General features: G+C 35.0%; 1 protein-coding gene across 1 annotated transcript in view; it reads left to right on the plus strand.

The window, feature by feature from the left end:
* LOC149793591 (uncharacterized) overlaps positions 1 to 26813 on the plus strand; it is a 93575-nt gene that overhangs the window by 42547 nt on the left and 24215 nt on the right. Inside the window, exons 5-6 of the mRNA XM_089969021.1 lie at positions 13214 to 13330; positions 25357 to 25482. Of these exons, the coding sequence (XP_089825147.1) occupies positions 13214 to 13330; positions 25357 to 25482 (243 nt within the window). The remainder of the gene's footprint in view (positions 1 to 13213; positions 13331 to 25356; positions 25483 to 26813) is intronic.

Raw genomic sequence — 26813 nt, forward strand, 5'->3', positions numbered from 1 at the left:
AATGGCACATATAAACTAAAAACAAAAGTCATTGTCCCTGATACAAAAACAAAATGCAAACAACCATTTAGGATACTTTGGCATTTAACAGTGTTTCTGTAAATAAATAATAAAACAGGCTTTAATATTTGGCAGTTAATAGCACGTAATGGTAGCAATCAAGTTCACTTCTTAACTTCTTTCCCCCTACTTTTGTAACTTGTTCATGATAAGGCGACTCACCTCCACATGGTTTTCATCACCGACTTTAGATGATCCCTGCATGAAGCAAGAAATAATACACTCTTTCTGAACCATTATTGCCCTCTTAAACTCAGATCCCCCTGCAGAGACACCTGGCATTGTAGCATTGCATCAGGTGCTCGTGTTGCACATGCATTCTAGCAGTTGAGGGAATGTCTGGCCCTCCTCCACTTGTAAAGCATAATTTTGTAAGATGTATGCATTATTCTCTTGTAAACTAACACAGACATTCTCCCCTTTTCCAGCCATCTTCCCAATCCAACATGTTTAGTGTAAAATATTACAAACAACAGTCATGATAAGAACTATACTGTGTGAGTGTCTCTGATTGGCAAGAGTTTGATTGATAGCGATCTTTCTGTTTTAATATTGAAGTACAAAATCAATATGATACTAGCATCAAAATTCTGGAAAATCATGAAAGTTACCTTGTGTGTGTTTTGTGGTAGATCACAGGAAAGCCTATGTATGGACATAAAACAGAAATAGACACAGAAATAGCCTAATGTGCTTTCCAAAAGGACATGCCACTATTTCATCGGGGTCCAAAAACGTGGTGTTTCCGTTTGGCAGACCATCCACCGTGTCTCATTGACAACCTTAGCATTTTTTTCCACAATTCTTAAAAAAAATTTTTAATACTGAAATTAATTTGTGCATCTAACTGAGCCAATTATGCCCAGTACTTTGAGGTACTTATACAAATACTATTGGTATATCAAATTGTGATTCACCAATGGTATTAATTTAATGTGGTACAGAATTTATTGCAATCCTTTCTGCTTTCTGTTACCCCCTCCCCACTCATGCATAAGGGACAAAATACGCAAAAATCTATCAGTCTTTCAGGTTTCCGTATAATTCTTCCACTTCGGGTTCTGCATTGTAAATGCATTTCCTTGCGAACTACTGATAAATCTGATCCATTTGATTCCTCTTCTACCTCATCATTGTTTGATGATTAATATTGGTCATTAATTTCCTCAGCATATGACATTTTCTTTGGCACTAACAATAGGCTTTTCCAATTTCTTAGTTATTCACCTTGTCTTGTTTTTGCTAAGCAAGATGGCCAATGTGGATATGTGAGAAAGCTTGCCAGTAGCTTCTCGTGGGTTGGTGGTTCTTTCCTGGGATTTCCTGGGTTCTTCCTCCACCATTAATACTGGCCGCCATGTATAGCCTATTGTGTGCTGAACAATGGTGTTAAACCTTTCAACAACAACAACAACAACTAAGAAAGACCTTGGTGCAACTTCTTTACTAACTGTACCTTGATTAGTACATTGATTACTATTGCAAATTCTAATAGCCTCTCCTGGACTGAGCTGTTTCAATAGTTTCACTGCTGTCTGATCATGGTAGAACTTTTGATTTTCCTTTTGCATTCTTTTCCATTGCATAACTTTCTTTGAATGTTTAGCTTGCAATGTCTTTTGTTTTGTTACAGATTAGCTCTTAGTTTTCTTCCCATTAGTAGCTGTGTTGGGGACAATCTATTTTCTAGTGGAGTAGAGTCTGTCAGATCTTTAAGCTAAAATTCCAAGATGTGGATCTTATCCACTTTGTTTGCATTTTCAGATGATTGATTTTACAACCTGTACTGCTTTTTCAGCTAAACCATTTGATTTTGGATATCCAGGGCTACTTGTTATGTGTCTAAAATCCCAGTCTTTAGCAAATTGTTTAAACTCAAGGCTACTGTAGCATGGACCATTATTGCTTAGTACTTCCTCAGGTATGCCTTGTCTTGAGAAGATACTTTTCACAGCTTTTGTTACTTCAGATGAGGGGTGACTTGAAAGGCTAACAACTTCAGGGCTTTTTAAGTAAGAATCCACTATGACTATGTAGTCTTTCTTATCTACCTTAAATAAATCAGACTTGAAATTCTGACTTGGTCTTGCTGGTAAACATGTGACATAAGTGGTTAATTTACTTGATTCTTTCGATATCTTTGCCAAGTTTCACAACTTTTGACCATGTTGTTAATATCCTGATTCAAACCAGGCCAGAATGTTACTTCGCTAGCTCTCTTTTTGCATTTTTCCATTCCCATGTGGCTTGCATGGATTTAAACGAGGATATTTTGTCTTAATTTGTATGGTGTGACTGCTCTGGTTACTTTTAAAATCATACCATTAATCACGGACAGTTCATCAGTGAAGTTCTCAAGGACACTTGATTTTGTCAACTGGCCATCCATTCTTGACAGTATCCATCAGAGTTTTCATGACTCTGTTAGTAGCGATTTCACGCTTAATTCCCTCTTGTTTTCTGTCTTGTACCTGTATAGTAGATAATACACCATCTACACATACCTCAACTTCCTTCTCTATATCACTCAGTTCCATGTTTTTTAAAGGCGCTCATGACAGTGTATCTATTGTAAACATTTCTTTTCCAGGCATACAAATAAGACAAAGACTGTACTTCAGAATGTAAAGTTGTAATCATTGAATTCTTGTGGACACTCATTTAATCCCTTGGAAAATATTGCAAGTAGTGGTTTATGATCAGTTTCAATTTCATCTTTTTGACTGTATATATACTGATGAAGTCTTTCACATGCAAATGTCAGTGCAAGTGCTTCTCTTTCAATTAGCACATAATGACTTTCTGTGTCAGTAACAGCTTTAGAAGCATAAGCGACGTACTGGCAGCCATTTCTCACCATGTTTTTGCAAAAGTACAGCTCCAAGTCCTTTTTGACTTTCATCAGCTGAAATTCTGATTTGCTTTGTAGAGTCATAAAATTGCAATACTGGTTCACTTGATACTAGATTCTTAAAATCTTTGAAAGCTTGTTAATGAGTTGGAGTCCAATTTTATTGATTTTTCTTGTCTAATAGAGTTCTCAATATTGTGTATGACTCAATAGATCAGGCAAAAATCTCGCCAGATAGCTGATTATGTTTAGAAATCTCTGCAGGTCTTTCTTGGATGTTGGTCTCTCCATACTTTGTATGGCTTCTACTTTTTGTTGATCTGGCTTCATGCCATCGTTTGATACAACATCACTTAAAAATGTGAGTTCTGGGACACTAACTATGCACTTTTCTTTCTGTAGCTTCAGTTTGACCTTTCTGGCTTTGTCCAAAACTTGTCTTAGGCATAAATCATGCTCCATTTGGTGTTTTCCACATCAGCTCCTGTGTCTAATTTCGTAGGTATAACTGTGCCATTGACATTGATTGGAATGATCCATGGACTGTTTGGGTCGGTGGGATCCACTGTATCTGCAAACAGTTCTCTGTCAGTATCAACTGAATGAAACTTTCTTGTGATGCTGTGTATTTTATATTTACCACCCGTAAGTCCTGAGTTCTGTTATTTTGTTGTTTTACTGTGGCAAACTTTCTGAAAATATTTTCTTCCTCCACATATTTTACATATTTGACCTCTTGCTGGACAGTGCCTTCCTTTACGATCCAATCCACACTTTGTACAGTGTTGAATCTCTTCTCTTCTCTTCTATTGCTTTTTTTTGTGATGCTCTTTTGAGGTTTAGTGCTTTGCTGGTTTCATTTCCTTTTCACTGCATCAACAGACTGTTTTGGTTGTTCCATGGTATTGATTGTTTTCATTCTTATTGTTGTGGCTTCACCTGCTCTGGACTGCTCCGGTGGCCTAGTGGTTAGAACGTCTGCTTCGGATGCGGGAAGTCGTGGGTTCGATCTCCGGCCGAGTCATACCAAAGACTTACAAAAACGGTACTAACAGCGGCCTCGCTTGGCGCTCAGCATTAAGAGGTTAGTGTTAGGACTGGTCAGCCCGGTGTCAGGATAATGTGACTGGGTGGGACATCATGCTACATGTCTGCGGCATGATGCCCCAGTGCTAGACATCACTATAAACTGCCACATTGTAGACATCGTAGCGATATGACTGAAAAATTGTTAAAGCTACGTTAAAAATCCAAATCACACACACACACACACCTGCTCTGCATATTTATATGCATCTTTCAAGTGATAAAATCTTTCTTAGCAGTCTTGCTCTTGTATGATCATCATTTATCACTTCAATAATTCTGTCACGTATTAAACCATCTTTCAGGTTACTAAATCCACAATCTTTTGCTTGGATTCTTAAATCTGTTAGAAATTGATCAAAACTTTCTCCAGATTATTTTAATCTGCTGTTGAAGACATGCCTGTCAATGGTCTCATGTTTCCTTGGGGAACAGTATTCATCATATCTCGTATCAAATACTCAGTTTTGTCTTCCTCCTCTTCAAAGGAAAATGTAATAAATAGTTCCACTTCTCCAGTTAATGCTACAAATGTAGCACATTGCAGTTTTTCACTTTTCTGGTCTTTTTCAGTAGTACACACATACAATTTATATTGTTGTAACCAGCGTCTCCAGTTTTCAGCAATATTATCTTCTAATACTAAAGTTTTTGGTGCTGGAATCCTGTTTCACCTTTTTTCATTCACTATAGTGTTAAGCTTTTTAAACTTCCGACACCATGTAATTATTTCTGTAAGTCCGTTTTAAAGACGATAGAGTTTTAGATAGGTGTTTACATGATAAAATGTGGCTAATTGGCTCTCTCGGCTACTAAGCTCTCGCTTGCTAACACATTAGCCCCTGGAGCTTTTTGTCATTTTTGCCTAAAAGTCGAGTAGGAAACACATTTTGAAAGCTATTTCTGAATAAACTCGAAAACACCAAATTCCCGGTCATCTTTCAATAATATACTGCCTATAAGTCTGACTATACATCCCCATTTGTTTGTACCCCCCACCGATTTCAAAAATGAGAAAGTTTAATGTGATAAAAAGTGCACAGTACTAATTCAGTTGAATCGTTGATTTATAATTTCTAACCTGACTCTGACCAGAATGGCACTAATGCTGGCATCCCCTGCACCTTTCATGTTTAACGGACTTTCCATACTAACACGGGGCCATATTGCGTAAACTGTAGGCTAGTTTATTTCCATCAGACAACATAATGACATAGTTCATCATGTTCCGTAACTGCTGAATTGCGTAAATTACATAACGTTGAGAATTTGGAATTATATCCCTCTGCATATATGAACATAGAAATTAAACTGCTTGTTAAATCCACATGAAAAGCAAATTTGTAGTTGTCATTATTTTCCTTTCCTTGATTCAACATTGTAAATATCAGAAGCAGACGACTTACTTATGTAGATATGTATTCGTGATACACCCCTTTGCTAAAAATGGACTTGTCCATAAACTGAAAATGGATCAGAGCATGCCCATCTATTACACTGAAAACTTCCGTTAAGCATGAAACGCGCTTATGATGATGATCTTAGGGCCACTCTACTCACAGTCAAGTTAGAAACTATAAATCAATGAATGAATTGACTAAGTTTCCATTATTTAAATTGGTAGAAGGTACAAACAAACGGGTTTGTATAGTGGTGTTAGAAACATCAATTTTCGTTGGCTATTTGACTTGCGCATGAGCAGCAGGGTAAAAGTTGGACTTATTTCTTTTTTATTTTTTATTTTTTGCTAAACGGAGCCATTTATTTTGTTTATGGAGACCCCTCTTTATTCCAGATGCCCATCTTATCCTACTTTTTGCAAAGGCTCATCTGTCTGTTTGCAGTTCATACCGGTTTGCCTTAGATCTGAGACCAAAAAGCCACAGGCACTTGATTCTGTGGAAACTAATGTGTATACTCACTATATAACATATAGTGTTATATAGTGAGTATACGCATTAGTTTCCATAGAATCAAGTGCCTGTGCCAAAAAGTCTAAAATCTGGACACAAAATCAGATTCCGACCACTAGCAAATTATGGGTTATAAAAGGTCGAGTAAAAAAAAATGAGGTTTTCTATCTGTATTTTGTAGTGCAACTAGATATTCCAGACTATTTGGTATCATTGTAGAGCTACATCTGTCTACCTTTCTATAATACCGCCCACTTTAGGACACGGAGAGAGAGAAAGAGAGAGACCATTTCACTTAGTTTCTATTTCACACTAATTTCCATGCACTGTGAATGGCTGAGCATTCATTGTTCAAGAAGCCAACCATATGTTTGTGGTGCTCAACTTTCTTCATTAAAACCATCTTTCATGTTTAAATCATAAGTGTCTTATATTGATTTAATCAATATGAATAAAAATATAAACTCAAAAAAGAAAACAATTAACTTATAAATTTCAAAAGGTGATATATATATATATATATATATATATATATATATATATATATATATATATATATATATATATATATATAGTAAGCAATTGTATGGGTATAGGTAGAAAAATGGAAATAGTTTATTAATATATAATGAACAGTCACATGAGAAAATTCACAGGAGAAGAAAATATAACAGGAACAACAGTCAAAAGTAAGATTCTAATGAAAATATAAATAACTTGAAACTATTGGAGTCATTTACATTTTGTCTAGCACATTTTAAATGAATTATAGCATAAAATCTCCCAGGCAATGCTTGGAATCTACCAGTAATAAATTATATGCATGGAGTCAAAATAAAATGTGGTTATTGACCTAATACAAGCATATTATCAGAGATTATGTAAACTGGTTCCAATCCTTTTGTCACCAAACAGAAAATGTTGCCACATCAGTCAACTTTAGGTGAAGTTAAGTGCTATTGTCGTGACATCAAAGTCAGTGAGAATCTGTGTTCATCAAATCTATTTTTGTGCTCAAGCATAATATTGCATTTTTCATACGAGTCTTGGTGAAATAGAAGCATGTGGTTGACTAAGGCTGAATTAACTTTTATAATTACAGTTTACACTCATTCTCAGAAGAAATTGAACACATTATCGAATATGCATTATTTGCAATAGACAGAGTCATTTCAGGCAAGATTTTTCTAGCTCCAGACAGCGAGTGGTTGAAACTCAGTATGGACACTTCCATACTGTAAAATATTGGGTCTAGATTCAAGTTTCGATCTTCACGGTCTCTCTTTAAATAGTTTTCAGTATTTGTCTTCCAAATATATTTTGACACAGAATATAGGATACTCACATAGAAGTGGAAAAAAGGTCTCCAAGTTGGTATTTCAGAAAAATATTGTAAATTATTTATGATCAGCTAAACCAGTGGTTCCAGACTTTTTTGGGCCACCATCCCCTTGGTTATCCTCAGTGCCCCCCTACCTTATCCTGTAAAAAGCAGTATTCAGCATTAGCTCCCCTTCAGTAATCAAACCAACCACCAGGGGGTGGTACTGCTTACTTTGGGAACCACTGAGCTAAACTTAATGCTCTTGATTCTTAGGTCTGAAAAACAAGAATTCTTTTGCTAAAGATAGTTTACCCTGCTACCTTTTATTGAGAAAAAAAAACCTAATTTAATTTTACCAACATATCCCAGAACTGACCACAGTTCAAGACTGCTTATTGTTGTCTCTTCAGTACACATGTATAAGCCAAAAAAGACCTACCTTTCAGCAGCAGTATAATACAGTGTTTTGAACCATTTTCAGGAATTTTAAGTTGGGATTTTAGTTGTGATTTCTTTTGAACATAATTTTAAGAGCATCTTGTATTGTAGTTGTAGCAATGTTAATGTTATTTTTGCCAGATTTTAACTATTAAACAAACTAATTTGTACAGTGCATTGTACATGCAAAATTGGTATACGATCAGTTTGTGAAAATTCATTCATTTTCCCCTTACATAAACAATAAAGCCAAATTAAATTCAGTCTTATCTTTTACTTTTATTACAGTTATTTTAGCTCTTTGTGCCCTCATCATCAGAAGTCAGTGTATCCCCTAGGAGTGTAAGACTGAGAGTCAAAAATCTCCTTGGAGTCAAAACTGGGGGTTCGACTGAATAAAAAACAATGCTTGGTATCAAAACTGGGGATCAAATTAAAAATTTGGGGGATAACTGAAGCACAAATGAGGGTGAAGGGAAACACTGCTTCAGAAGTGTAGAAAGGCAATGTTGCCAATGAGAATTATTGTCTTCTGAAATATTTTGTCCAAATCAACAATAAACTTGGCAAATCAATTGCTACAAAACTGACTTATTAAGACATTTTAAACAAGGATGCTATACAAACCTGGCACTATTCCTGATTCTGGCAGGGTGATCAAGAATTCAAACAATGGCCATTACAGATTGTGTTCTTACCTGGTAAGAGTAAAAGGAAAAGGCCATTCAGTGTGATGACTGCCAAAGATGGAATCATTACAGGTGCATTTAGTATAAAAAAAACAAGTACAAAATACTTAGATGTAAACAGTTGGTGATTTCGCCCACACTGTACAGCAGAGTGTGGCCCTTGCAATAGGCAGATCTTTGATTCAGCTGCAATCTTTGGATCCACAAAGACTTCTCATACATAGATCATTTTGAATATAATAATTTAAGCTACAACTTTTACATGGATGTGTCCTAAATGAGACATTCAAAGTTTCTCTGAATCCTTTTTTGAAAACGAACCCACCTATTCCAACTAAAAGTACATTCAGTATCTTAAATGAGGAAGGTTGTGATGACATCCCATAAAAACCTTAACACAACAGCAACAGCAACAGTCAAATAAAAAAACAAAGTTTTAAGTTAGTATCAGTAAACATAAACATAATGGGTAAGTAGTTGGAATTAATACTTTTTGTAGATGTTGAAAAACCATAAAATGATTGATATCCAAATTTTTGCTTTTACTTCAACAGTGTAATACTTATAGAAGAAGCCATTGTGCCATACTAAACAGAATGCCACAGCATTCTTCAGGAATGCATCGTATAAACTTTCGAGTGTCCTTCAAAATCATATGCTGTTCCGACATTTATAATAAAGGCTGCAGTAATGCCACCACACTTGTCCTAAAATCCCTATCATAATGGGTGAGGAAAATTCTTCTTTTCTCAAAATTGAGCAAGTCTGTTCAACAATATTTTTTCATATACTTTCTGAAAAATGGGAATGATTGTAATCTTGGTAATTATTCACATCACAATTTTTCTTCCACCCTTTAGAATTGGGAAAAACGATTACACATAATACTGTATTGTTTACTGCTGGGGATGCCAATGTTTTATCCGTAAAGTTTATTTTCTTCTTATCTCTCTACACACCTCAGCCAAATTATGAAATTGCATATAGGGTTTTAATTGTGGTTGGAAGGTTTTCAAAGAAATATTTCAGTCAATGAATTTAATCATGTTAAACAGTTGTGACAGCATCAAGGTCATATGGTATATCTGCAGTGCCGTATATATATAGTTTTACAGATTCAAATCGCTCACTTATTTCACTTTTATACATCTCCAGCAGGTCAGCAGAAGCTATTCTCCAGTTGATTGTACATTATGAATAAGTCAATTCCAAGAATATGGAACTATACACAAGTAGTGATCAAACAATTTAGACTCTAGAAATCTACTGAATATATCTAAAAAAAGAGGCATTTGTTGAAGGAAAGCACACACAAAACATGAATAACACATGTATATTAATTTCAAGTGCAGTAATTCTGTTTTTGCTGTTTTCAGTATTTTGAATTGGACAGATCTTTAGATACAGAATCCTAATTTCACCAAAAAACCTGAGGGACATTTTCTTGTAAACACACTTCAAAATTCTGTTATCCTATCATGTGAAAGCAGTAGATCCTTTGTGTTTGTGGAAAGTGCGGTTGTTCAGTAGGTAGCAAATCCCCTTGTTGTTTGTTGCTATAGATTCTGCTGAGGACCATTTCCAGAACATTAACTTGAACGGCATAAATAGTTTCTCCGCTGTCATTTGAGCACTTTCTTAGTATTCAGATATTTGCTACTTTCACTTCTTGATGCCCTGTATTGAATTTCATGGATCTATGCACTTCAATTTGCTTCTCATTTAATGGTCGCAGCTTTTCAGTTCTCATTATTACTACTGCTGTTTCCTGTACGTCTGCTTCAAAATGCCGTTCTGGCTCCCTTTCCTTGTACATGCCAGATTTTAGTTGTTTTATTTCCTCATATTTATTTCTGATCATCTGATCTCATTCTCCTCATTTCTTCTTTAATATTTATGCAGTTGACATGTAGTTCATCCTTTACAAATTGTTTTAGATTATTAAACATTTCATATTGCAGCATGGGAATGTTGGTTTTGGTTCATCTTGACTGTTACCACCAAATTCATCTGGTGAAGGGTGTGTGAGTGTGTGTTTATATATATATATATATATATATATATATATATATATATATATATATATATATATATATATACAGACACACACACACACATACACCTGTAAAGTCTGCTAATTTGTCCTTCATAGGAACACTATTGGGATGTGTCCTCTCAACCATTGGACCAGAGGGGTAGGTAGTGTTGTTTAGTAAATTTATTACCAGTATTGTGCAGTGAAATATGGCAAAGCTTGTGATGTGAAGACTGCTCAATAGCTCTCACATAAATGATTGGTTGTCAAATTTGCCATATTTTCTCTTATTTCTGCAAGAATTCCACATTCTAATTGAGAAGCACATGTTCATTGCTGTCAGTTTCCTGGGTGTCCATTATTGTCACTATTGTCTTACTGATATCAGTGACCTCTAAATTGTCGGGATGTGCTTATTACAGCAAATGTGATAGTGTGATGACTGCGTAAAATACTTAGTGTTTAAACCTTTACCAGTGAATTAAACCCATTGTGTGTGTGTTTGCTTTTTTCTGTTGTAGCAAGAGACGCTAGATGATGAGACTTAATAGTTCCCATTAATAATGGATGCAAATTTCCTACGAAGGAGATTTGAATTGTTGTTGATCATAACCATCATTTCATCATTTACCATGGTGTATAGTTTATATAACCAAGAATTATTCATACTCCATCCGACCATTAAATCATATTTTATTTTTTATATATCAGTATATCCTCCAGGGGAGTAAAATTTTGGGTTAAAAAAAACCTCTTTGATGTCAGAACTGGGGGTCAAATAAAAAATGTGGGAGTCAAAAATATACTGACAAATTTTCATCTGACCCGTACTTTTTCAGCTTGAAATAGGATATTGTAACTTGTACAAGATAGTATCTTTCTCAATAAACATACAAATAAACCAACATGCACAATTAACAAACAAATGCATTGTCCATTTAAAGAATAGTTTTATTAGTTCATTTTTCTTTTAAAGTCATACATCTTTTGAACCAAATGACATTTAATTTACTTCCTGTTATAAAATGTGTACTATCATCGGTTTCATTGTACTTCATCCTAGAACACATTTATCCAAAAATCAAAGAGGCTAATGATTCGTCTTCTTTCTAATAAGTTACACTTGAACTTTAAGATCTTTATTTTATTGCAGCAAAGTTAAAAACCAACAAATTCTGCATTGACCCCCTAACATTGTAATCCAAATAACGCATTTGTCTCTGCAAATTTATTGATTTCTTTGTTGCAAAAGAATGTCTTGCGTGATAATGCGTTCTCCAGATATCTTGTGGCAAACAAGGGCAGATTTTTTAAATTTCTTAAACCCTGTCACGAAAGGATTATTCACTTTTGCAGTCTCCGCATTCACGCGATCAGAAGTCACACTGATAATCCTAATGGATGTGCCATATTCCAGTCAAGGGAATTTTTTTCTCCATTTTGCATTAAAGTTAGATCCACAGTTACTCTTTTGTGTTTTTGTATCTTTCATTTTCTTCACTATTGATTCTTTAGTGCACGCCATTTTAATCTGGAAATAACTTTCTAGGAAATAACTTTCTAGTGCAACAAGCATTGAGGTTAAACATCTGGCTGACATCTTGCTGAGCTTGATGGAAATCACATGAGAACTTGTGAGATATGGGGAAGTTACTCCATTTTAACATTGCCTATGCTAGTCTAGTTCCCTGTTTTGTATGCTCACTGCGTTGCACTCCGCTACATGAATAGCGGAGTTCAACACAGCACACAAATAAGGGAATCAGTCAATCCTTATGCTCATGATGCCATCCCTCATCCAAAGCATTGGATATTAAATAAATCCTCATCGCATTATGCGAATCCTTTGCATCACAAAAAACACGTGTCAATTTTCTCCAGCATGCGTCCTTTGGTATATGACAGTGTTGTGAGTAATTTTTGTTAATGACTGTAAAATGACTGTAAATTGTAGTGATCATCTGTAAACAAGATAACATGTAACTGATTTTTGTCCATGGGTATAGATTCTATTTGATAGATCTCAAGCTATAAATAGGTGTTTACAAGTTCAGTTCAATGTATATATTGAACCTGTTGACAAATTTGGAGTAAGTTCTCATTGGCTATTGGGGCTCAGAAGGGTTCTTAGTAGAATTAAGTTATTTCACATTGGATGAATCAGTCATGTAGGTTCTATTACAATGTGGGATAGTGCAAAAATGTCATGCATTGAGCAGGGAATAATTTAGTTTTTAGACTTGATGCCTGCATGTAAATAGGTAGAGCTGGACAATTATTTAATTTTTTTTCCCCTATGTTCTTGTTGTAATATCAGTCAGCATATGTGTTTTATGTTGTGTTTAGATATAATTTGAGAGGAAACATTTATTTGGATTATTCATTGGAATTACAAAGTGCTGATTGAACTAAAACCTTGTTCTGGGATTATTGTGAATTTATTCAAAGGAGTGCCATTGTAATACATCAGGTCTGTTAATAGACCAGTACATTTAAGGATTTCAAAATTCATATGGAACTTTTGATTCTTTTGGACTTGGCTAAAACTTTATAGGATTATTTTGGATTTAGTTCATATTAGTATAAGATCCTCTTAAGGTTTCATTTTGAAATTTGAAAATTAAATTATTTGATAAGTTATGCTTTTTTCTGTTAATAGTCATGACCTTAGAGTCGTAACAATTGTTACTTAAAAATCATCCAAAAAGTATTAAAAGTATTTATAGCTTTAACTACATGTACATACCAAAAACTATAAATGAAAATGTATGACAAATTGCGGGCAATATAGTAATTTGTTCACTTTTTATTTTGTAGGAGCTCAACTAACAGAGAACAGTTTCTTCATAAAACCCAAAGAAATGCTTACAGTATTAATCTTCAGTAGGATGTATACACTAAGCCCAGAGTTTTTCCCAGAGGATGACAATATGAGTGAGTATACTGTACTAAGAGCTGAGTGTTTCCCAAACAAATATAATATGTGTGAGTATACTGTACTATTCTCCAAGTTTTTTTCCCCCAAAGTAGTACAGTATGATGTGAGTATACTGTACTATGTTCCAAGATTTTTCCAAAGGAAGAGAATTGGTGTGAGTATACTGTACTATGCTCCAATGTGTTTGCCAAAGGAAGGCAGTATATGTGAGTATACTGTACTATGCTCCTGTATGTACTTAGATTATATTATCTGTAAATATAGACAGGATGAGTATACCCATGCTAGAGGCAGTTATATGCTGACATCTACACCAGTAACTAGATGTAGTACCAAACATGAAACAGCTCCTAAAGTCTTTGACCTAGATGACTCAGTCAATAAAATTAACACCCCTCCAGAGTATCAGGCAATTACACACTCCATAAATCATGACCATTACAGTGACAGCCTAAACCATAATGATTTCTCCATGTATATACATCAGAAAACTATTAGGAACTTGGAACAGTTACATGCTATTAAGTAAGCACAGGGAAGGGTTAATGAGCAAGTAACCTCATGTGAAACAGCAATTCATACGGACTCCCAAATAGCAACAATGTCAGATGCTCAGACACAGACAATCCCAATACCAGCCAAAAGAAAATGTAAAATGACCATGCAAGTAACAACTGTTATCCAAAGTAATTCTGCATTGCAAACAACAGTATTCCCCTTTCAGTCATGTGTCACACATGCAGCAGCGATAAATGTGCATCCATGGCCCTCAGCTCAGACAAGTCTGTTGCCTGCACCAACAACTGCATTTCCCAGTGCTCAGACAAATGTGTCAACATCAGCTCAGTTAGTTCACACAACTGAGATACCAATTTCAGAACCCCTTCCTCTAAAAGATGTGTCTGAAATACAAAGCAGAGTCCAAAAACATGAAAGCACAAGCCAGAAAAGATAGGACTCTAATAGATGGCTCCTCAATATTGAAAAGTATAATATCAAGGAGACTTCTTAAAACAGATGTACAGACTCTAAGAGGTGCAAAAATTGACAACATCATGGACAGAATAATGAATACTGACCTAAGCAAATACAACCAAATTATTATTTTAGTAGGTGGAAATGATGCCAGTGATGGAAGGTCACTAAATCAAATCAGAACAGATTTTGAAAGTTTACTGTATGCTGCTAGGTATTGCAGCCCAGTTACATGCAAAATAATGATATCAGGACTACCTCCTTGTGTGGACACCAGGGTCAAAGAAATCAATGATCTGATAATTGACCTATGTGAAGACTTCAACCTACAGTACATTCCACAATATACATCTTTCTTTCTTCAGAACCAGGATGTCAACCCAAGCATCTACCACAGAGACAAAATTCATTTAAGTAGAAAAGGAACCCCACAACTACTGAGAAATATTAACATGTACTGTCTCTGCTGTGGAGAAACTGGGCATGTGATATAGGGATGCCATCATGGCAAACAGATTGAGTGCTTTAGATGCTATTAATTTGGACACAGACAAAGGCTCTGTCAGTCAATGTATTATACATACTAGGAAGATGGCAAAGAGGAGAATGCCAGTGCTTCATTTATAAGAAATCTAAATGTACCTAGTGAGACTATTGACTTTAACTATTCAATGGACACTATTGTAGGTGCAAAAGTTAATGGATTTTCAGGGTCTGTATGTGACTTTGAAGGCGCTAATATATATGAACATTTAAATATAGAAATAAGATGTCAGAATGATAAAAGTAGTATGGAGACACTCATTGAGAACCCCATTGCATGATGACATACATATAATTGATATGAAACTAAATACAAAAGATTTTAACTTAGGTCACTTAATTGTACAAGGTATAGTGGGAAAAATAGACCAGATTAAGTTAATGTTGTCTTCCAAGGAAAATAATATACATGTGAAACCAAATTAAATGCTAACCACAATGATAATCTATTTCACTGTCAAGGCTACAATAAACCATTATGCAGGGACAGAGAGACAGCAAAGGGAGGTCATGAAATTGAGATTATCTGGATGGAAATTTCTCAAAATAATGTAAAATCATTCCTAGTTGGTTTCATTTATAGGCCACCTTCTGCCAAAGCAATTTGGAATGGTAACTTTTTGAAACAAATGGAAACTGTTCTTGCACAGGAGAAAGAAACATATATACTCAGCAATATAAATAAGGACCTTCTCAGTACTCAAATAAGGAACAACTGGATGAAATTTATTGAGTCATTAGGCCTAGTCCAGCTGGTAAATGAGCCCACAAGGGTAACAGAAAAATCAAGCACTCTTATTCTTCACATTTATACCAACCTACCAGACAATGTGGCTTGTGTTAATGTACCGAATGTTGGTCTTTTAAGTGACCACTATCCTACTTTTTTGACAGAAAAAGGTTAAATGCAAGAGAAATAAGAAAAATACACACAAAACTATCACTTACAGATTGTTCAAAATTTTTAATGAAGAACAATTTCTGAATGACCTATATAAAGTTCCATGGAATATGATCCAAAATTTGGATGACATAGATGAAGCTAAGAGGGTGTGGACTGACTTATTTATGGATGTAGTCTCTAAGCATGCACCACTGAAAGTACATCAAGTAAAGAATGAAATCCAACCTAATTGGCTTACTACTAAAATCCTAGACGTTATGAAAACACTAGACCAATTCAAGGCTATGGGAAACCATGCACAATATAAAGTATGGAGAAATAAAATAACAAGTGTGATTAAAAAAGCTAAAAAAACTTATTATCAATCATTGCTTGAAAACAAAAAGAGCAACACAAACTCCATTTGGAAAGTCTTCAGTGAACTCACTGGAGGAACACACAGTGATCAGACAAATAAAATGCACTCACTTATGGTAAATGACACCATAGTCACTGATGACACTAACATTGCAAATGTTTTCAATGATTTTTTCATCAACATACCACAAAATTAAAAGAACCAGTGATAGATAACAACTTTAATGAACTGAACAAGTTCTGCAGCAGCAAAATCTCTAAGGAGGTATGTTTCTCTATCCCACCAGTATAAAAAAAACTTTGTGTAAAAATGTCTCACTGAAAATCTGATATCAAGAAAGCTACAGGACTTGATCAGATTGCTCCACCACTCATTAAATCTTCTGCCTCTGCTATTTTAGATAGCATAACATTCATAATCAATTTAAATATTGCAACCTCATCTGTCCCCAAAATATGGAAAACTGCAAAAGTAACTCCTGTTCACAAATCTGATTCTAAGGATGACGCTGATACCTACTGGCCAATCTCAATACTACCAAACTTGTCAAAATTGATTGATGTTTTAGAGTTTAACGCCATTTTCAGCACAAGATAGGCTATACATGGTGGCCAGTATAAATGGTGGAGGAAGAACCTGGGACAACCCTGGAAAGAACCACCGACCTAGGAGAAGCTACTGGCAAGCTTTCTCACATACCCACATTGGCCGAATCCCAGACTTGTACCCATGCAGACAAAGGTGATAGGTAGTGATCCGTAATGGTGAGCGCTTTAGACCACTCGGCCACTTGGGGCCCCAAAATTGATTGTAAAACATGTCCATGACTCATTCATGTCATATTTAACCAAACACTTGCTGTTACACCCTAATCAATCAGGCTTTAGACAGAAACATTCATGTGAGACTGCCTTGATCTCCCTAACTGATAAATGGCTTCAAGCATTTGACCAAGGTAGAATAATAGGATCTGTATTTGTAGATTTCAGGAAAGCATTTGACATGGTGGATTATGAAATCCTTTTGAAGAAACTGAAAATCTACTTATGTGATGAAAGCACAGTTAGATGGTTTACTTCATACTTAAGTGAGAGAACACAGCATGTTTATATAAATAATATTGTCTGAAACCTGGAACAATTAGATATGGAGTATCACAAGGTTCATTTCTAGGTCCATTACTACTTATTTTATTTATTAATGACCTACCACTTTTACTAAGGGACTCAATATCATCTACAAATCTCTATGCAGATGACACAACATTGCCAGACATCCAAAATACCAGGCATGAACTCGAAATTTCTTTACAGAATGTCCTAAACAAACTGGACAACTGGTGCACATGCAATGGCATGGTGGTAAATACTGGTAAAACTAAAATATTACTTATCTCAACATGGCAAAAAAAGACAAATCTTGATAGTGATGAACTGTGTCTGACATGGAAGGATAAAAATTTGCAAATAGTCTGTCATGATAGACTACTTGGTGTTTGGTAGATAATAACCTATCATAGACTGAACATATCAAACATATCAGTAAAAAAGTCAATTCAAATTTATGGCTTCTGAGTCGGATAAGACATTTTCTCCCTGAAAGTCACAGAAAACTATTTTATAACAACCCTACATACATGTACATACAACCCTATTTAGACTACTGTAATACAGTATGGGGTAATTCAAATGATAAAAACATAGCAAAGCTTTCACATCTTCAAAAAAAAGCATTTGGACTAATATCAATCTAGAAAGAAAGCAAGGAAACTTTAGCTAGTAAGTTAAAAATATTACCTATTAAAGACCGAATCCATTTGAGAAAAGCCAGATTAATGTACAGGATATCCAATAATAGTGCTACAATCACTATTCCAATATAGGCTACCTGGCATTACTCCCCACGTGCGATCCATGTCTATCAAACAGTATAAAATTCCCAAACCAAATAAGAAATTATTTTTAAAAAAGTTTCCAGTGCACCTATCCCTTGATAACTTGTGCACAATGGAGATCACAAACATAGACTGCACTATAAGTGAGGGTACGAGTTAACGAGGGACCTCCAAAAATTGCAAAAAATTTGCTTTAACATCGAGAAAACTGTTGGGGGGGGGGGGGCTGTTTAATGACTAAATCCTCATTTTACAATCATGTCAATAATAATTTTTAATAATGTGCTTTTTCTAATGAAGTTGTTTGTTATTCTGTTTAAATAACATTTATTTTCAAAATATCCAACTCGTGAAAGATCATTCCAACTGGCTTCAACAACCATCACGTGTACGCGAAAAATCTGTGTATTACATCACTTGCTTTTTTCCTTTCTTGATGAGTCTGGTTCCCGTAGTAGTGTTTAATAGTATCCTGCCAAATCGGGAGTCAACAGAGCAGGGAACTAGACTAAGTGTTGATACACCACCAAACAAGGTTCCTTTATTTAAAAAACACGCAACATTTATTTCGTGAGACATCTTCTACGTCGAAACTCAATTTTTGTATTGTTCAGTTAGTACAATATTGATGTCGTGATTTCATTAGAAGTAACAATGAAACTCCTTATCATCCTTGAGGATATCTTAACCACACCACAACATTCAATTTCGACCACACATCATTTGAACTAGTCCAAACCACACTCACACTGGAGCAAAGGTCAGTCCATTTTTTCTGCCTATACTGCCCTCGTCCTAGTAGAAAAAACAAGTTGGCTGACTCTTTTTGGAGCAGTTTCTGAACCTCCTGGACTATGGAAATTCGATAGGTGGCAACCTGATTATTCTTGGAGATTTCAACTTTCACTTTGACTGTCCCAGAAACCCAAATACATCAAAACTCATAGATTCCATTAATGTTTTCAACCTCAAACAATCAGTTAACCAACCCACCCATAAACATGGTCACATTTTAGACTGCATTCTTCATAGACCTGATGATAACATTCTACGGTCCTCCCTGGTATCCCATGACCTTGCATCAGATCACCTCTGCATTATATGCCATCATGATGTATCAGTCCCTAACCCTCCACCTTTATCTGCTACTAAGAGAAATCTCCGTATGATAAATAGAACCAAACAAATGCATGACATCCAAGCTAACCTAACAACTTGCTTACCTCCTACAGCAGAACTACTCGATAACTGCCTGCGTTCATTGCTTGACAAACATGCCCCAGCTACCAAGTGCAGAGTATCAATTCAGAAATGTTCTCCATGGTATAGCAGTGTTGGGGACCAGCTTCTCAGTGCTAAAAGAGACCGCTGTAAAGCTGAGTGGCTTTGGCTTTTCACTAGACTCACTATTCATAAGCAAATCTATGAAGCCGCTAAGAAGAATGTCATAAATACAGTCCATGCAGCGAAATTAGCCCACTATACTACTAAGATCATGGAAAGTTCCAGCTGCAAAGAGCTCTTCGAGGTTACTAACAAGCTGATGTCAAGGAACAAATCTACACCACTTCCAACTACCTTCTCTCCAGTTGACCTTCCGGACATGTTTGCAAATTTCTTCCGTGACAAAGTACAAACCATTAGAGATAAGCTTGACACCACAATTTCACTTGTCTAGTCATCACCATACAGTTGGGATACAGAATTTGAGCGACAACCATTAGCAGCATTTGAACCAGTCTCAGTGGATTTTGTACGTACAATCCTGGTGAAGAGCGCACCAAAGTAATGTAAATTTGATCCAATTCCAACATTACTGCTGCTTGAGTGCTTAGATCCAGTATTGCCTTCACTAACTGATGTTATTAATACCTCTCTCTCATCCGGGGAATTCCCATCATTTTTCAAAACTGCCATTGTAAAGCCTCTGCTGAAGAAACCAACACTAGACCATAATGATTTAAAGAACTACCACCCAGTTTCTAATCTCCCATTCACATCAAAAATCTTAGAAAAGGTTGTTCTATCCCAGCTTGTATCTCATCTAAATTCAAACAGTCTTTTTAGTAATGTACAATCTGCATATTGCCCTCGCCACAGTACTGAAACTACTCTTCTAAAAGTAGTTAATGACATTCTCTCTGCATTGGATAGTGGAAAGATTACAGTTCTCACCCTCCTTGATTTGTCTGCAGCATTTGACACAATAGACCATGATATATTACTTACCATCTGCAGCATGTATTTGGCATTCATGATACAGCCTTGCTGTGGTTCAAGCCCTACTTGGTCAACAGGACACAAATTGTATCTGCAAATGGAATACACTCCAGCCCAGTTGATCTGTTTTGTGGTGTTCCACATGGGTCTGTTCTTGGACCTGTTCTCTTCAATCTGTACACTCAGTCACTCTCAAGTGTCATAGATCATCATCCAGTGTCTCACCAATTGTACGCTGATGACACCCAAATATACAAATCTAGCCACCCAACTGAAGTTGATGCTACCATCTAAGGTGTAGAGAGGTGCATTTCTGATGTGAAATCATGGATGACATGTAACAAGCTGCAGATGAATGATGATAAAACTGAGACCATTCTGATCACAACACAAAGACTTTCTCAGTCACATCCTTTACCTCAAACAATAAATATCAGCAACACCAACATTAAATTCACACAATCAGTACGAAACCTAGGTGTTACTCTGGACAGTACTCTCACATTGCACCAACATGTCATGAACATATGCAAGGCTGCATATCTTGAGCAGAGACGCATCAGCTCAATTCGCAAATATCTTTCAGTTGATGCCACTAAAACACTTGTGTGTTCATTAGTACTTTCAAGACTGGACTATTGTAACTCAAGTCTGTCTGGTTCATCTCAATATCTGCTCCAGAAACTTCAAAAAGTTCAAAACATAGCTGCTCGGATCGTACTTAGAGTACCACGATCAGAGCACATCTCCCCGCTGCTCTGTACCCTACACTGGCTATCCATTCAATCCAGAATCAAACACAAAATTTGTTCTCTGTGCTACATTTCACTGTCGGACTCTAGTCCAACATACCTATCCGACCTCACCCACGTGTACACACCAGCAAGATACTTACGGTCCTCTTCTGACAATCGTATACTCGTTATTCCAAGTATGAAAATAAAGTCATATGGACAGCGTTCTTTTGCATACCAGGGCCCAGCAACGTGGAATGAATTGCCCACTGAACTTAGACACAAAGACACAGTGATCACATTCAAGAGGGTTCTCAAAACTCACTTATTTCGACTGCAAGAACAAACTTAAAGACCTAATAATGTTTCCTACCTTAAATATTCTCAGCATGTTTTTTAATGTTTTCTAATTTCATGGTGTTTGTTTTTGTAATCATATCATTATATGTTTTTTATCATATAGGTGTTGTCTAATATTGTAAAGCGCTTAGAGCTTCTAAGGATTAGGTGCTATACAAAGTCCTCATTATTATTATTATTATTATCTCTAAGTGCCAGTTCAAGAATTCTCTGAAACTCGCTTGCCCACAATGGTCTGTATCTGTGAAATCAAGCTCTTTATTTTACAAAGTATTCATTTCGCTTTGCTGCCTTGCTATCTTTGATCACAGTTATGAAAGAGTTGGTTAATTTAATGTAGTTTATGTAACATACACAATAACATTTATAACAGTGTTCAATTTATCAAATGAAGTGAGTTCAGCTGACACACGACGCGTCTGCTAGATTTTAAGTTTGTAGGATTTTCATGCCTTTTAACTTTTCTTTTATTCCATCTCCTTAATGTGATTCAAAAGACATAATAATAATACAAAGGAGGCCAATTTTTAATTCAGTGCAACAATACAACAATGCAAGTCAGTTATCAAAACACGGTCAGCACTTAATTAGGTTCTCAGAGAAACGCTCACAGATATAGCTGTTACGGTAGATTGACACATTTTACATTTAATTACAAGAGGACACATTGTATTTATGACGATTACACTAAAGAGGAACTAAAAGATAGAACTAGAACACAAATTTCAATTGATAAAAAGTTATTTAATTTGTTATTTTTTATTAAAGTACTGCCTCCACTCGGCATAAGTGACATTTTCATTAATCGAAATTTCCTTACATATAGTTAATTGTGGTGTAATAGGAATGTCGTTTGGAAAGAAAATGTAAAAAATTGTATGACCTATTTTTAAATTTGATTAGGGCTGTACCAAACATTTGCTTCGTATTCGCTTCGGGGCCAAATAGTGGGCCAAATAGCTATTCGGTATTCGGCTGAATCGTAGCGTTTGGACCGAATATGAATAGTGGTCACGTGACATCTGTTTCTGCATATGCGGCTGCTACAGCAAGTGGGCTGAAGTAACTCTCTTATTAACATAATATATGCTGTGGTTGCAGCCAGGCATTGCCTACTGCCTGGACCACGGTATTGCAGTGTCAGTAGTCTCATTCATTGTGTATAGTGACTTAACGTTCAGCGTTTGAGGCTTGAGCAGGTCAATTTCCTAGTTTACACAGACTGGCGGAAGGATGCAAAAATTACACACAGTTAACTGTTTACTTTTAGTTTATGTATTAAATTTACTGAACTGAAACTTTTGCTTACATTTGAAATTTTGAATGTTGTTGGTAGACCTATTTTGTACACTTCGTATTTGTATTCAGCCAAATAGTTGGGGAGAATTGTATGTAATATTGCATGAACTGATGCTATACATGTAGTTGGTTAGAGTCAGAATTGTAAATTATTTGTTGTAGTTCTTGACTGAGTTTTGTTGGATGGATGTCACTTTTGGACATCACATAAATGTAACAAATAACATGTATGTAAAATAGCTGCACAATAAATGGAACTTCAGTGAATGGATAGAAATGCAATATTGTAAAAGTAATGGATTTGGTGATTTTGAAGAGATTAGGATAATTGTCTAAATACTATATTGCTGATTCATTTGTATTTAGCATTTAAGGTCAGATTGCAATTTATGAGCTAGAAACTGTTGTTTGAAATGTACTGCTTCTGGGAATTAGTTTTAAATATATTTCCAAAGTAATCAATGGTCGATTTCAGACATAATGAGGTATTTATAATTCATTGATAAAACAGAAGTGAAGATGGACATTTCCTTTAGAATATGAAAGGGAAGTTTAACTAGATTATCCTCTGCACAAAAATCATTCTTTGTTGTAATTACACTTTATTAAAAAGTTTATATATATATATATATATATATATATATATATATATATATATATATATATATATATATATATATATATATATATATATACATACATATATATATATATATATATATATATATATATATATATATATATATATATATATATATATATATATATATATATATATATATATATATATATAAGAATTAAATTTCAGAAATATGTATAATTGATATATTTGTTTGAAGTTTATATAGCCTTTGTAATTTGCCAAGAAGATTTGTTAAACAACATTAGAAATTGATGTTTTGACAGAAATTTATTTGAATAATTTAAAATTTCAGATTTCAGTTAAGTTGAAATTGAAACAATTGAGAGTATGTTTTGTCTCTTTATAAATGAATAGTTGAACGTACATTTAAGTATTCAAGTTGTGATCATGATTTTTGTCACCTTGACATGAAACTTGTAATTTTAATTTTTTTATATTCATTTCCTGGCAGTAAATGAAAACATTGACATGATCTGATCTAAGCAACTCTCATTTTTAATGTGTCAGAGTTTTACAGATGACAGAAGGAAAAATAAATAGTCATATAGTTCTCTAGCATTTTTAAAAAAAGAAATATGGGGAAAATAATTATGTGATTTCAAAATGGTTAATTCTGGATTAGCATTGATGTGCCAAGGTTAAATAATTAATACAGACATAATCTTAAATGCCCTTAACTTTATCTTTTGTTTTGAATTATGTTTCAGTTTTAGGTTGTACAGAACTTGTACCATATATACTTGCTTATAAGTTATGTCCAGCTGCAAACACCATAGACCATGATCTGCTGTTGAATGTTGCACTGGCAGATTTAGGTCTGTGTTTGATCTACTGATTTCTCATAACAAACTGTATAAACCCAGATCTGCCAGTGAATTATGCAGTGGCAGATCTGGGTCCATGCAGTTGTTAGATTCAGCTTAGGCCTGCCAAAAATATAGATTTCCTATTGCACTGGTTTTAAAATTAGGGTTAGGTGGTTTTTCTTTTAAATGTTATATATATTTAATGTGATTTTAAAAAAAAGTAATTTTACCGTGGGGGTAAAAAAGTGCTAGGGTTGGCAGTGAGAAACAGGAATTGTCAGCCGACTGGAAACACATTTTTTTGGCTCCATAATCAGTGTATAATGGTACATTTCAGGAGCACATTTTGAAGAAGGTTTATTTTTTCAGTTCTTCAAACTTTTTACTCAATACCACTTTATTATTCTTGTGTACATTTTCACTGTTGTAAATTTGTATTTCTTTTTATATCCATAATTGAAAAATCACTATGGTAAACCTTTCAAGGTGGATGCTTGAACACATTAAAGTATTTGTAAAAAAAATAGTTTGTTTTTATCAATACAATAGCAAAACAGTTTCACCACTATCTACAGTTACCACATTTTGATGATGGTGTGCACATTGAGTAAGGAAGAATCCCGTCATTTTAGGGTAGAAAAGTCAAGCCACATCAACCGTTGGTTACAAAACTTTGTAGATGGCTTGCACTTCGAATAAGGGAGAAATCTGTTGATTTTGAGGTCAAATTTTATAAGGTCAAGGCCTCAGTGACAGAATTCAAATGGTTTCCACACAATGAAATCAATTTTATGTGATCTACCTCAAGCAAACTTTGTAGATGGTTTGCGCTTAGGGTAAGGAAGAAGTCAATCAATTTTGGGAATGAAAGGTCAAATATTCATTTCACTGAAAGAAGAAATGATTATTTGCTTAATCAAAGTTTATCTGCGTAGAGGACTGTTAAACATGTGGTATATAGCATGCTGCTCATGACACTCATGTTTCATAATATACTTTACAAATGTGTCTCATTTTCTGAAATATGGATTCACTGTCTTGTTATGTATATAAAGCAAGCTTGCTAGATAGTGACAGGAAGACAAACCTGCCTACACATGTACCATTTATAGTTAGGTAGATCAAGAGTCAATAAAAGGTTTTAAATTGTTTTTTTTATTGTTACGTATTATTTTTACAGCAAAATAACCACAGCAAAACTTTACTATTTTTTTATGTCAGTGTTATTTGATATTTTTTACTGCATACTTATCTTGAATTATACATAGTGTTGTCCTTCTTTGCAGTTAAAACATATGGGGATTATATTCAGAAGCAGTCCTCTGGAATGAAGGAAAGATTACAGGAGATGGGTAAGACAGACAGTTCGAGCTTCACAGTGGACGAGCTAATGGAGCATTTACCTGCTAAAGGTATCAGTGAATTTCCTCATTCTTAAGTATCAAAAGGCTTATGGAATTGTCTCCTCATAAAAAGAATGAATTCTCTGCCTGCTCATTAATTTAATTGTTCCTTCCAAACAATTTTTTTTTGTTTGTTGTTGTTTTTTATGGGAAAAATTTCCAGTGACTGTCATGGTTCATAATTGATTTCAAAATTGAAGAGTCAAATGACCTGTTACACCAAAATCTCAAGAGTCAGAATGAAAACCTCAAGAGTCAAAACTGAAATCTCAAGAGTCATTCGTTTTTGAGTCATGATCTCATAGCTGGGATTGTTTGTTATTTATGGATAAAACTGATTCTCATGATCATTTGTCTCATGTTAAAGGGAAACATTGGTACAGTATTTTGCAACTGATGCTTATGATTTCTTACAACCTTCGGAGATTTATTTTCCTTCTCCTCACTATTGTTACTAATTTTCTGTTTCTTGGAGTCTGAGGGGCAGATTATCACTGGCAAGTCATTTCTGAGGCTGGGACAGGAAAGAAAGTATACTTCTTGAGCCATTGTGATTAATTAACACAAGGCAGTGTATGACAGTTTAATGAAGGAAGATGTGTGTATCTTGTAGTTCACCAAGATATTTTTGAGCATAAAACCAACAAGCAAATTTGTTTCATTCACAAGATCACTGATGGCACTAATTATTATTATTAAGTTTTGCCCTTAAGAGGCTTTCGGTGGCTTTCTGGTCCATATTTCCCCTTGACATTTTTTGTTGAGAAGAATGAAGAATGCTTTCTTTCTAGCAGCATAAGAATATGGCAATGATAAAACAAAAATGTTCAGCCTGCAAAGAATGTCAAACTTCAATTTCTTTGGCTCCGGGGTTTTCAAAGTTGCTGACTGCTCTTCAGTACACATTCAAGCCAAGTTCATCTCAAGGAGAAAGCTGGACATGAGATGTATTTTTGAATTTCATATTTCTTACCCAGTATTTGTTTTGTTTTGTTTTCTGGCATTGGGAGAAAGTTAGTTTTGGGAATTTGGAAAAAAACAACAACAAAAACATAGATCATTTTCCCTTGAATATTCCTCAATAAATGTTTAGAGCAACACTAGTACTATATATGTACAACTACTGAACAAACCTACATTTTATTTATATTAAAGTATTCATATCATATCATCAGAAAACAGTTCTTTAACAGGAACTTGTTGCCAGTTATACTCTCATATGTACCATAACTATTTATGGCATTTCTTAGGTCACTCCTGGGTTATATTATGGAAGTCCTCATCATTGTCGATGTTAACACTTAGGATATGATTGATGTATTCTTATTGGATTGAGGTTT

The sequence above is a fragment of the Sinohyriopsis cumingii genome, chromosome 8, assembly GCF_028554795.1.
Source record: "Sinohyriopsis cumingii isolate HCF-2022 chromosome 8, ASM2855479v2, whole genome shotgun sequence".
Classification (NCBI taxonomy): Eukaryota; Metazoa; Mollusca; class Bivalvia; order Unionida; family Unionidae; genus Sinohyriopsis; species Sinohyriopsis cumingii.